The sequence below is a fragment of the Aspergillus luchuensis genome, chromosome 1, assembly GCF_016861625.1.
Source record: "Aspergillus luchuensis IFO 4308 DNA, chromosome 1, nearly complete sequence".
Classification (NCBI taxonomy): domain Eukaryota; kingdom Fungi; phylum Ascomycota; class Eurotiomycetes; order Eurotiales; family Aspergillaceae; genus Aspergillus; species Aspergillus luchuensis.
In genome coordinates, this window is record NC_054849.1 from 837,826 (window position 1) to 850,710 (window position 12,885).

The window sequence follows — 12,885 nt, forward strand, 5'->3', positions numbered from 1 at the left end:
CAGCGGTGATTGATCCGCTTCGCCTCGGAGAAACCAAGACTCCCGGCCCACCGCATCGCCGACCTCCGCGTCGGGAACAGCTCCATCCATACCGTTGCGTCTCCATCTCCATCTTCATCGTCATCTCCTTTGGGGCACCTAGCTCCTCTGCACACAACTATAGACCAGAACTGGAAACCAGGGACTCCAGAATTAGCGATAAACTTTCCCGTTCATTGTTCTCTACCACTCATACCCCGTCAACTGTCGAGCTGAGCTCCGGTCATCACCTATCTGTTTATCAGCTCCATCACCTCCCCCAGCCCATACAGTTCCTCCCCCATTAGCAACACACAATCCAACCTTCACCATGCGAATACCAACCGGTCTCTCGACCCTCCTCTTCTCCTCCGCCCTCCTCCCCAGCCTAGCCTCCGCGTCCGGCGGCTTCGATTGCCACAACATCATCGTCGACAGCTACAAATATGACCTCAGCACTCTCGGCGGCGTACACACGCTCTACCACGTCGAGGAAACAGAAGACTATGTCGTCAACACAACCTACGTGCTCAACATCTGCAACATCCTCAAGGGCGCTGCCCACCGCGGCCACCTGAAATGCCCGACCTCCAAGAACAGTACGCTTACCCCGTCCACCACCCCTCCCCTGAAATTGTTCCTAGCCCTCATGATTGAGCAAACTCTTACCCCCTGAAACAGTCTGCGGCTTCCAATACAAAACCGCTCTCGATAGCCACAAAGAAGAAAGCACCGTCTTCCCCATCGTCGGCCTCGACCACCTCGGCCACGGCACCAAAGACGCTGAAATCACGCGCCTGAAGAAGCTCGATTCCGAACAGGAAGGTCTCCTCGTCAAACTCGCCGGAGGCGAATACTTCGACGAAGAACAACAGAAGAAGAAGAACGCGGGCGCCGTGATCGAGTTCCAGTGTGATCCCGACCGGTCGGGATTAGAAGGACTACAGACGACCGAAGACACCGAGGAGGAGCGCCGTCGGCAGTGGCAGCTGAGTCAACGGGCGGACGAGACTAACGGCGACAACGAGAATAATGATAACGGCACTATCCCCGAGGGCGGACGCAGTTTGCAGTTTAAGAGCTTCGGGCCCGCAGATGATGATACCTACGTGCTGAAGCTGAACTGGAGGACGCGCTACGCGTGCGACAATTACAGGGATGAGCCGGGTGAGAAGAACCCCGATGGTGGTAATGGTGATGGGTCGAGTCACTGGGGGTTCTTCACTTGGTTGATTATTATGTATGATCTGCCCCTAGCTCCCTCTTTTTGTACAACTATCCCTGTGGAACCCTGCATCGAACTAACGAGATTCATCTGGACAGTCTCTTCCTCTGCATCGCAGCATACCTCATCTTCGGCTCCTGGCTCAACTACAACCGCTACGGCGCCCGCGGGTGGGATCTCCTCCCGCACGGCGACACGATCCGCGATATTCCCTACCTCTTCCAGGACTGGTTACGGCGGGTGGTCAATACGCTGCAAGGGACGGGATCTAGAGGGGGATATAGTGCTGTTTAGGGGGGGTTTAGAGATTGATTGATTGATTGATTGCCAATTTGGTTTCTTTGTGTGGTTTGTCATGTTGTTTGCTTGGGAATAGTTGGATGATGAGGTTGTTGCTGGCGATGATGATGATCACGAGGATGATTCTATTATAAGGTGGGATAAAGAATATGACACGATAAGATAGTATGTATAAGGAATATCGCTACGAGAGGGATGGATGACTTGAGGAAATATATCTATCAACTGTCGGTAGGAATACTGAAGAATGTAGTTGGACTACGTAGTACTAAAGGAAAGCAAGGGGTGTAGTAGTAAACCCTGGCAGCCTGGCAGCTTGAAAATCGGAGAAGTAAAGATACTTACTACTGTAGAATACCTAGTAAGATACTAATTAATACCAGTATTATAGGCAGCAGCTGAAACCAGATCAATATCTAATCTAAGGTCCTACTATAGTAGCGTAGCAACCATCATCCCAAGGGACTCATTATATAATAGTAAGTAGTAGTAGTAAGTTAGGTATAAATAGTAAATAATGATAACCTTTCATGTACTTATCGGGCTGAGAAGTAGCAGGAAAATTTGATGACCTCGAGAGAGTTTCTATATCCAGTATGTCATAAAATGGATATAGACCAATTGATCAGGCTTCTGTGTAAATTCACTCATCATAGTCACTTTCTGACTGTATGATATTGTCCTATTGCAGGACAGTAAGTATGTTGGGTGAAACCAACGTGTCAGACCGCTACTACGTACTCTTTCCACTATGCAACCGCAGCCCGGGTAATAACCTAACACCAACACCAACACCAACACCATCTACATCTACACTACCATAGAAAGCACACCAATATAGCGAATCAATCATATTCCACCATAATTAATTCTCAATCTCCCACCCTTCCTTTCTTAACATACTTGCATGCATGCATCGCTCATGAAAAGAAATCACAAACAAATCACAGTCAAAAAATAAATCAACATGCACAGATCATCATCACATCAAATGGCGTCATCAAAGCTAAGAATTCATCATGCCTGAGCATTCGTCACCCAGCATACCATTCCGAAGTTAAAAGAGTGGATTGACCCCTCTTTTCATATCATTCTTCCTTAAATCCATCCGGTCCCCCGGTTCTTTGTCCGGTGGTCTCTCTTCTTCTTCTTCTTTCCTCCCGATGGTGGCCCGTAAGGACAACCTGTCCTATCCTGACCTGACTCGACCTACACGCGCATGGCAAATTGCTTCAGATACAAGTAATCGGCCATGTTGGCGTCAACGGTCTGTCGGATGAGGTCTGCTGCCTCTGGGCCGTATTTCTTGCGCCATTCGGCGTCCCATTCTTCCTCTGTCTTGACGGCATGGGGCTGTTGGGTGGTGGTGGTGTTAGTGACTAACTACTACTTCTTTCATAGCATATAGACAAGGGGCACAGATGAAAGCTGTGTAGGGTCTACTGATAACTTACATGCTTTCTAGCAACCAGACCCTTCGACTCGATCGCATCGTTGTGGAAGCCGCGCCACTTCTCGAACTTTTCCCGAGCGACCTGGTGGTCTTCGTCGGTATCCCAGCACAGCATGTCCGGGGTATATTCGATGCCCACGCTACGACAGAAAGCCTCGATCATGGCCGCCGGCTTCTGCAACATGTCGTCGGCGTCGACGACACAGATCTCCGCTCCGGATTCGTACCCGTTGAGGCCGTTCGTCACCGGTCGGAGTTTGTTGTCGATGTCGTCGGCGTCACGCTCCTGTGTGGCAATGTGGGGGCCTACCAGGCGCACGCTACGCAGGTAGTCAAAGGTGCGACGCAGCTCGTCGTACCCGGCCTCGGAGGGATCATAGTTGTGGAAGCCCGTCACCTGGTCGAGGGGCGGGATGGTGCAGCGGAAGTAGGAGGGGACACTGTGGTGGGGATCGCGGATGAGGAAGGCAAAATGGAACTGGGAGAGGATCTCCGTGGGCATCACGGTGGGATTGCCAGGCTCGGCTGCCGTGTCGTACGGGTACGGCTCCCGAGTGGTGGCCGGTTTCACCGGCGTGGAGTGGTCCAGCACAGCGTGGCCATTCAGCCCATTCAGCTGCTGGGCGTGGTGGCCGTTGGTGCCGTTGGCGCCAACGGCCGAAAGGGGAGCAGTCTCTCCGTTAGACTCGGTGCCCACGCCACGCTTGATTCTGTTCAGAGATGGCGCGATGCTGGCGGGTTTGCCGTATGGCGGGAGGAGGTAGTGCATGATGTCCTTCATGAAAATGCGCTTGCCCTGCTGGTGGTAAGTATCTCGTAGCGACCGAGTAGAGTAACAATCATGTAGGAGAGTAGAGTGTGAAGGGCTCGATTGGGGCTGGTGAGATCCGACGCCATCTTGACGATGACAGTGAGGTGACTACCTCGTGCGATCATGGGCTTGTAGGAGAGGCGCATCAATTTAGAGAAGAGGGACCTGCGTAGGCATGCAGATGCCGCAGGTCCCAGGCCCATCAAGGGGGAAAGGGGGGAGGGAAAAGATTGGCAACTGGCCTCTACGATGCAGGGAAAGGACCATCCAGCCGGGATTTTCACCTCGGCCGGGCGCATAATGACAGATAGGGAGGGATGAAAGAGTGTAGAACGCAGAAAGAAAGAAACGCGACCAAGAAGAAGGGTCGGACCTCAGAAGCTTCGCGCTCGATTCTGGCCAGGACGGTCTGGAACGTCGACTGGCTGAAGCCGCTCTCCAGACGAGCCTGTTCGTCGTCGGCGAATCTGGCCGACAGGCGTTCAGGCCCGTAGTAGAAGGCATCACCAAACGGCTCATGGATACATTGAATGGTATCCCGACGGGTCATGAAGACCTGTTGTAGGTGTCAGCAGGTTCTTATCTTCTTGTTTTGTGTGCTTCATTTTTTTTAATTCTTGATTTTTCGGCACTATGGAATGCGAGGATCACGCGTACTCGTTCAAAGGCCGTAGAGCAGGCGCGTGGATGGGTAGCCACGAAGATGGGTTTTTGAGACATCTTGATTCGATGTAATGATAAATGAGCAACCAGGGCTGGATAACTGGCTGGTTCACCAGAGGGAAAAGAACAGAAAATGAACCGTTTCCGATTCAAGGTCCGAGTCGATATTTTAAAAGATCAACAGTGCACACTACTTTCTACCAGGGAATTTCACCGCCGGTGTAGAGGACTGTTCTGGGAAACACTAAAGTCCCCGTCCAAAGAGAAGATGAAGCAGCTGTTGCTTTTTTGGTATTGTTGTTCCGATGCAATAATCTGCAAGAACAAATGCCCAGTCAGGCAGTCGTTGCAAATCCCCCGTAGATTTTGGGTGAGCAGAAGATACAAGCACAAGAAAACGGAAAAAAACACCACGGCGAGTAGAAGAGCAGCCGGTGATGGAGGAGAGGGGCTTTTTATACTCGTCGATCCGGAATAGGAATGTCGACCAAGGCTGAAGGCAACGGAGGGGAATGAATGGAAATACGGGCTGCCCTCCTCCACGCGGGAAGGTAAAAAAAAAAGGGCAGGTATCACGAATCAGAAGCGCAGCTCCAACAAGCAGACGGACGGTCGTTCGCTGCAAACTCCAGGACCAATACAATGCCAGGCAAAACAAAACAGGGAAGGTTGACCCGTGGATGGACCGGATAAGCCAGTCAGTCAGTCCTACGAGCGTCGAGGGTCCCAAGTAGTACGAGTGCGATATCCACACCACTACTGTCTACCAGACAACGGTGCTGGGCTAGTCGAGGGGTTAAACGTAATGGGAGCCCCTCTTGCTATCCACTGTTGATGCCTGGACTCTTTGGAATTAATGCCGCATAAGGAATGAAAGTTGAACGGTGCCTGGTAGTCTGCAGATGGTGCAAGATAGTTCATGTGCCAGTGTTGCGATATCGCTGCTGTAAAGGCCATTGTTGGTGGCGGTGGATAAGACCTTTATCAAATCCTTCAAGTCATAGTCATGACGTTAGAAGGGGAGTCAAGTAGTAGTTTTGGCGGCCGGCAGAAAGACTCCGGAAAGGGCGAACAGATCCCTGCAACCACTGCGAATTACGATCTACAGCTTATTCCCCTTGGACTCAGATCTCTTCTCAGCCTGCATTTCATGGTCGGAACTGGGTCCGTAGCCTGGAGGGTGTCTCACATTTCACGGAGGACGAAATCCCAGGCGATAGCAGAGGGGAAATAGTTTGGCTCATCCAGGCTTGAGCATCCCAGGGAGAGAATTAAGAGGGGGTTCCCACTGCTTGACGTCACGCTCGGGCCTGGAATGACCTGATGAGGCCATATCGATGCGCTGATCGCGTGGAGGGGTTGTGAGGCGGGGGAATCATATTCACCACGGAAGAGAATTAATCGGGATAGATGTCTCCGATCCATCATCTATCAGGGGGAGAAATAGAACTTGTTGGTTGCAGGGCAGGGGAGGAGATGTTCACGATCTCATGTCAGGAGAACAAGGGCTGGTTAACTCCCCGCCCTTCCCGGGTCCTGACAAAGTATCAGCAGAAAAGTCCTCAAGTACATGTAGTATTGGAAGTTGTCATGGACCACCACTACCACTACCAACAAGACCAGGAACTTTAATCCCGGCCAGACCAGAAGGATTGCATGCCAATCAAGCCCGGGCGACGCCAACGTGGGGGGTTCCTCTCTGTTGCTGGAGGCGATCCTAACATCCTAACACGCCAGGAGTGAATCTGGCGCCGTTAGCGCCGGACAGATTCCTGGAAATGTCAGGGCAAGACTCTAATGAGATGGCCCGGGACATAGTCATCGTAGAATAGAGGTGGCGATAGTGGATACGACAAGAAGTTGGCCGTTTCATATTGAGCGAGACCATGATGAGAGAGAGAGACACAATAATATCATTTGAATATGAATTTGAATTTGACTTCGAGATTCTTTTCGATCTGGGCGATCTCGGCTCCGAAAACGGCAACTGGCCAGTGTCAGGTCACATGACTGGAATATAATTTCCCCACTTTATGGCCTGATCTATCAGGCCAGAACAAGCCAGCAGGGTCAGGCCTCAACACGTGACTTCTGGCGGATTGGCGGTGCTTCTGGAAGGCGGTGGAAGCTGCCAGTGTCGTCATGAACCCAATCGGGCATCTGAAGTCACGCTCTATATTATGCAAGTCGGCATCATCTTCGTCTCGCCTCTTTCTCTCTCACCAGACACAATCAGCAGACTAATTTCTCTCGTTCATACGGAACATTGCTTCCACATAATCTCTTGAGCATTTCCTCAATCTCCTCATCTCACTTACATACATACACCTCTTACCTTCTGTGTCACAACTTACCATAATCAAACTGATTAGCTTGATTTCCATCCCACATTCTTCCCTCACATTCCGCCCAACATGAACGGCGCCCAATTCACAGATAGAGCCAACAAGGCCTTGCTGGACTCCAGCAGCCTGGCAGAGCAATACTCTCACTCACAGATCCTCCCTGTTCATCTCGCCGTCTCTCTCCTCAACCCTTCTCCCGATGAATCCAAAGACCAGCAAGCCCCCGCTCATCCTTCCCACGAAACCTCCTCCGCCCCCCTCTTCCGCCAGGTCGTCGAACGCGCCCATGGCGATCCACAACTCCTGGAACGATCCCTCATGAAAATGCTGGTTCGTCTCCCTTCTCAGGATCCTCCGCCAGAGACCGTCAGTGTCTCTCCTGCACTTGCCAAGGTCATCCGGTCGGCATCCGAACTTTCCAAGACGCAAAAGGATAGCTACGTCGCCATCGACCACCTCATCCTCTCTGCCGCGCAGGACTCACAGGTTCAGCGCGCTTTGGCCGATGCCAACATTCCCAACGTCAAGTTGATCGATAGTGCTGTCCAGCAGATCCGTGGTACAAAACGGGTCGACTCCAAGACTGCCGATGCCGAAAGCGAAAACGAGAACCTGAAGAAATTCACCATCGACATGACTGCTTTGGCCAGAGAGGGAAAGATTGACCCTGTCATTGGCCGTGAAGAGGAAATCCGTCGGGTGATTCGCATCCTGAGTCGACGGACCAAGAACAACCCAGTACTCATCGGTGAGCCCGGTGTTGGAAAGACCACCATCGTTGAGGGCCTGGCTCGTCGTATCGTGAACGCAGATATTCCGGCCAACCTGGCTCAATGCCGGCTGCTGTCTCTCGATGTCGGCTCGCTTGTTGCAGGCAGCAAGTATCGCGGAGAATTCGAAGAGCGGATGAAGGGCGTTCTGAAGGAGATCGAAGAATCAAAAGACACTATTGTTCTCTTTGTCGATGAAATTCATTTGCTCATGGGCGCAGGCTCCAGCGGCGAAGGTGGCATGGATGCTGCCAACCTGCTGAAGCCCATGCTCGCTCGTGGTCAATTGCACTGCATCGGTGCGACCACGCTGGGCGAATACCGCAAGTACATCGAAAAGGACCAGGCTTTCGAGCGTCGTTTCCAGCAAGTCCTCGTCAAGGAGCCTTCCGTTCCGGAGACCATCTCCATCCTGCGTGGTCTCAAGGAGAAGTATGAAGTGCATCACGGTGTTAACATCCTCGACGGTGCTATCGTGTCCGCTGCCACGCTGGCTGCGCGCTACTTGACCGCACGCCGACTCCCCGACTCGGCAGTTGACCTGATCGATGAAGCCGCCGCTGCCGTGCGGGTGACCCGCGAATCCGAACCCGAAGCGCTAGACAACCTGGAGAGAAAGCTCCGTCAGTTGCAGATTGAAATCCACGCTCTCGAGCGCGAGAAGGACGATGCTTCCAAAGCCCGTCTGGAGGCCGCCAAGCAAGAAGCAGCCAACGTTACCGAAGAGCTGCGTCCTATGCGCGAGAAATACGAGAGCGAGAAGCAGCGCAGCAAGTCCATCCAGGACGCCAAGATCAAGCTCGACTCCCTCAAGGTCAAGCGTGATGAAGCAGAGCGCTCTGGTGACACCCAGACCGCCGCCGATCTCGAGTACTACGCTATTCCCGAAACCAAGGCTCTCATTGAGCGACTTGAGATCGACCGTGCTAAGGCTGATGAAGAGCGACGGGCACGCCAGGGCGATGCCGGCGAAGCTCTGCTCGCGGACGCAGTCGGTCCCGACCAAATCAACGAAATCGTCGCCCGTTGGACCGGTATCCCCGTGACCCGGCTCAAGACCACCGAAAAGGACAAGCTGCTGAACATGGAGAGATACCTGGGCAAGATCGTCGTTGGTCAAAAGGAAGCGGTGACCTCAGTCTCCAACGCCATCCGACTCCAGCGGTCTGGTCTCAGCAACCCCAACTCACCCCCTAGCTTCCTGTTCTGCGGTCCCTCCGGAACCGGTAAGACCTTGCTGACCAAGGCTCTGGCCGAATTTCTCTTCGACGACCCCAAGGCCATGATCCGCTTCGACATGTCCGAATACCAAGAACGTCACTCCCTGAGCCGCATGATCGGCGCACCCCCGGGCTACGTCGGCCACGATGCCGGCGGCCAACTAACCGAGAGCCTGCGCCGCCGACCCTTCTCGATCCTCCTCTTCGATGAAGTCGAAAAGGCCGCTAAGGAAGTCCTAACTGTCCTCCTACAACTCATGGACGACGGCCGCATCACTGATGGCCAAGGCAGAATCGTCGACGCCAAGAACTGCATCGTAGTCATGACCTCCAACCTGGGTGCCGAATTCCTCGCCCGCCCAACCACCAAGGACGGCCGCATTGACCCTCAAACCCGCGAGCTGGTCATGGGCGCCCTGCGCGACTACTTCCTCCCTGAATTCCTCAACCGTATCTCCAGCACCGTCATCTTCAACCGTCTCACCAAGCGCGAGATCCGCAAGATCGTCGACCTCCGTCTGGAAGAGGTACAGCGCCGTCTGGAGAACAATGACCGCAACGTCATTATCCAATGCTCCGACGAAGTCAAGGATTACCTCGGTGAAGCAGGTTACTCCCCTGCTTATGGTGCTCGTCCGCTAGGACGCATCATCGAGCGCGAGGTGCTGAACCGTTTGGCTGTGTTGATTCTGCGCGGTAGTGTGCGTGATGGTGAAGTCGCGAGGGTGGTCATGCGTGAGGGCCGCATCGATGTTCTTCCTAATCATGAGATTCCGGTCGATGAGGATCAGGATATGATCGATGAGGATGATGATGCGTTGGCGGAGATGGAGGATGGTAGTGGAGATATGGATTTGTATGATGAGTAGATGGAAAAGTGATTGATTGAGCGATTTTTTTTTCTTTTACGATGAGATGATGAGATGATGAACTTGCTTTATTTCTTATTTCTTTCTTTCTTTGTGCTTAATTTTGTGTCATACTTGCGTTGCATATATAATTGAAGAAATTAGGCCTGGCTGTACAGCTGATAGCATTCTTCTGAAGTGATATGATATGATAATATGGGGGGATTGTTGCTATCAACTAACTAGATGGCATACATGCATGCACATTTTTCTTTGCACTTGTGTGTATAGTAATAATGATAGATTGGACTGAATGTCACATTCTCATATCTTAAATAAACCAATCATTTCTACTTTCTACTTTATAGTATGTAGACGTAAGCAAAATGAACAACCCCTTTTTTGGTATCTGAGTAGAGTACTAGCGCAATGCTACTAGTTTCCCAGCTCATGATTGATTCCGAACAAGCCTCATCACTTATTACCTAGGCAGATTTCCCCATCTCCTTCTCCCTAAACCACTTGGCCACCTCCACCGTTTGACAAAACTCCACCTCATCCCCCCAGCTCTTCAACCAATTCAAAAACCGTTCCTGCATCCCGATCACATGCACCATGCCACTCGTATCGGGATGCATGAGAATAGGGAACAGCGGCTCCTCCTCGTTCTCTCTGATCCACAGGAACCGATCTTTCCACATATTCTCCATGACCCGCGCGTCCGTGTAGCCATGTGAGTTCGGTGCATGAGGAAGAAACTGCATTGGCGTCATGTCTTCCATGTACCAGTTGCAAGGGACACAAACGAGAGGGCGTCGGTCTGAGGAAGCTGGGAGGGGTTTCATCCAGCTTGCGGCGGGCTTGGAAAAGTCGATGGGTTCGATGGCTGGGCGGCGGGGAGCGAAGATGGGGTAGCTGTCGTGCTCGGTAATGGAGGAGTCTGGTTATTGGTTTCGTTAGTTTGTAGGTTGTTGTGTGGTAGATGGGCATGGGGTGGAAGAAAAGGTCAAGGAGGGTTGGGGAATATACCATATTCGAATCCGAATTCTTCCAATAGATCTAGAGTTGATTCACGGAGCTGGTATAAGGGAGCTCGATAGCCAACTGGTTTCTTTCCCGTGAGTTTCTTGGCAATCTCGATGCACTTGACTAGGACGTCGCGCTCTTGTTCCGGCGTCATTTGGTAGGCACCTTCGTGGGCGTAGCCGTGCAGTGCTATCTCGCAGCCGGAGTCGACTACTTGTTGTACTTCGTCCGGGAAACTCTCGGCAGAGTGGCCCGGGACAAACCACGTGCAGCGGTCTGCGAGATTGAGCTTCTTGAGCATTTTCAGAAGACGCGGAACGCCGACTTTCGCGCCGAAGAAGCCCGCTGAGTAGTCGGCTAGGATGTTGTCTGGGCTTTTGCCGGTGCCGAGCCAGCCGGAGACGGCGTCTAGGTCGATGCTTATGGCGACGCGGATTTTTTTGCTGACTCTGGTGAGGGATCTGGGGATGGACGGGGTAAGGCTGGTTGAGGTAGATTCGCTTTGCGTATTGTTACTCAGGTTGAGGCATTGGCCTGTAAGGTGTCCGGCCGCGCGGTGGGAGGCTAGGAATGCTATGGTTCGGGGAATTGAGTCTGCTTGCGTCCCTGCTGCGGGTTCAACTGGGGCAATGATGTTGATTCTCGCCTGACTGTTGAGACGGACTATATCGTTCTTCACCCTCTGGGTCAACTCAGTGTACAATTTAGCCTGTCCAGGTGTCTCGCCTCCTGCCACAACAATAGCAAGGTTTTCTAGCTGCTTGCCAGCAGACTGCTGGGCTGTTTGTGCAGCTCGCAAGAAGTGCTTGATCGTGAGGAAGGTTCCCCGTAAATTGGCACGGGACGTTCTCTCCCAGGTGTCCAGTGGAAGATCCCATATGGGAAGGTCATTTCCTTGTCCAGTGGTTATGGAATTGACGACGAGGACACTGATGGGGCCGAGGCGTTGGCTGGCTTGGGAAATGCATGATTGAATGGATTCCTCATTTGTATCATCGCCCTTGAGGATGTGAAGTCTAGGATGCACATCGTTTCTGTTTGTTTCGGGGATTTCCACATTATGCAGATCAAACGCCGTGACTTTGCATCCTTGGTCTGTGAATGTGGTTAGTATTGAGCTCTCTCATGCAGAACACAAGGCACATAAAGGCGGAATGTGACATATAAAGTAGTCCAGCAACAGCTGGTGGCTGTCACTACGGTCATCAACAACAAAAGGATGGTAGGCTAAGACACGCTTGGGGCTTGCCTCCAGCTGGCACAGACAGAGTATGTAAGCAACATACCTAGGAATTCCTGCACCGCTCGCCTACCGATATCTCCTGCGGCACCAGCGACGAAGACGTGAAGGCCCTCAAGGCCTAGGAATGATGGAGGCATGGTAGGCCTGATGGTACTTGGAATTGCTTTTGATAGACTTTCAGTGTATCTCTTTTAATTAGAGATTCAGTCCGCCTTCAGTAGCACGCAAGCTATACCACCCGGTTAGTCTACAGATCCGGGCATACTGTTTGCAGGGGTAAGGTAGTAGCGACTAAAGAGTACAAGTGCTTACAAAGGAGAACTTATGCCGCATGCAGAACATCAAACGGGCTGCTTCCTTCAACGCAACTAGAATAGATCCTTCTTGATTCTGGATGAGGTCAACTCAACGCTAAGCTGTAAAAGAATTGTCAATAGGCATGCAAGGGAAGCGTATAGATGAAGCTGGAGGGGAAGAGGCAGCCCCGCATCACGTGCCAGTCATGCCGAATCGGGACAAGGTAGTAGTACATGACAACACAGCATCACTAATAGGAATGCTACCAATGGTGATAACGTGCGTCTCCTTAATATCGGCGCCCAACACATTATCCCTTCTAGACTACAGTCCAGTGGCGCTGGTACCGTGCAATATATTGTGCTTAATTAGTGGTTGGGTCTCGACAGTCGACGGATGCAAGAATTTTGCAAAGTACGCTGGTTAGTGCATAGACCAATCCATACCAAGAAAACGGCGTCTGCTCCTGAAAAGCGCTCTAAGCTTCATTTGCGATAGGATAAGGAGTTGGTACCGAGTAGAGTAATCAAGCCCACTCTCAGCACGGTTGCTCTCCGCCATGTTGCCCACGGGAGAAATTCGGGGTGCACTGGTCGGAAATGTTCAAAACCGTGAACAAAGTTCAGCGGCGTCTCCCATGTCTCGGACGAAGCACCCTCTAACACA

General features: G+C 52.0%; 4 protein-coding genes across 4 annotated transcripts; 2 read left to right on the plus strand and 2 right to left on the minus strand.

Annotated features, from left to right (window-relative positions):
• Positions 1-349: 349 nt before the first annotated feature.
• AKAW2_10294S (autophagy-related protein 27) lies at positions 350-1,537 on the plus strand (the record flags this gene model as incomplete). Its single annotated transcript, XM_041685590.1, has 3 exons — positions 350-617; positions 700-1,258; positions 1,342-1,537. The coding sequence occupies 3 exons, from the start codon at positions 350-352 to the stop codon at positions 1,535-1,537; spliced, it is 1,023 nt and encodes a 340-aa protein (XP_041537014.1).
• A 1,215-nt stretch (positions 1,538-2,752) lies between these two features.
• AKAW2_10295A (uncharacterized protein) lies at positions 2,753-4,527 on the minus strand (the record flags this gene model as incomplete). Its single annotated transcript, XM_041685601.1, has 4 exons — positions 2,753-2,896; positions 2,998-3,792; positions 4,181-4,363; positions 4,465-4,527. The coding sequence occupies 4 exons, from the start codon at positions 4,525-4,527 to the stop codon at positions 2,753-2,755; spliced, it is 1,185 nt and encodes a 394-aa protein (XP_041537015.1).
• A 2,357-nt stretch (positions 4,528-6,884) lies between these two features.
• HSP98 (ATP-dependent Clp protease ATP-binding subunit) lies at positions 6,885-9,674 on the plus strand (the record flags this gene model as incomplete). The annotated part of the gene is made up of 1 exon (XM_041685612.1): positions 6,885-9,674. One exon carries the CDS (start codon positions 6,885-6,887, stop codon positions 9,672-9,674), a length of 2,790 nt encoding a protein of 929 aa, XP_041537016.1.
• A 464-nt stretch (positions 9,675-10,138) lies between these two features.
• AKAW2_10297A (uncharacterized protein) lies at positions 10,139-12,059 on the minus strand (the record flags this gene model as incomplete). Its single annotated transcript, XM_041685623.1, has 3 exons — positions 10,139-10,593; positions 10,683-11,774; positions 11,966-12,059. 3 exons carry the CDS (start codon positions 12,057-12,059, stop codon positions 10,139-10,141), a joined length of 1,641 nt encoding a protein of 546 aa, XP_041537017.1.
• Positions 12,060-12,885: the final 826 nt, after the last annotated feature.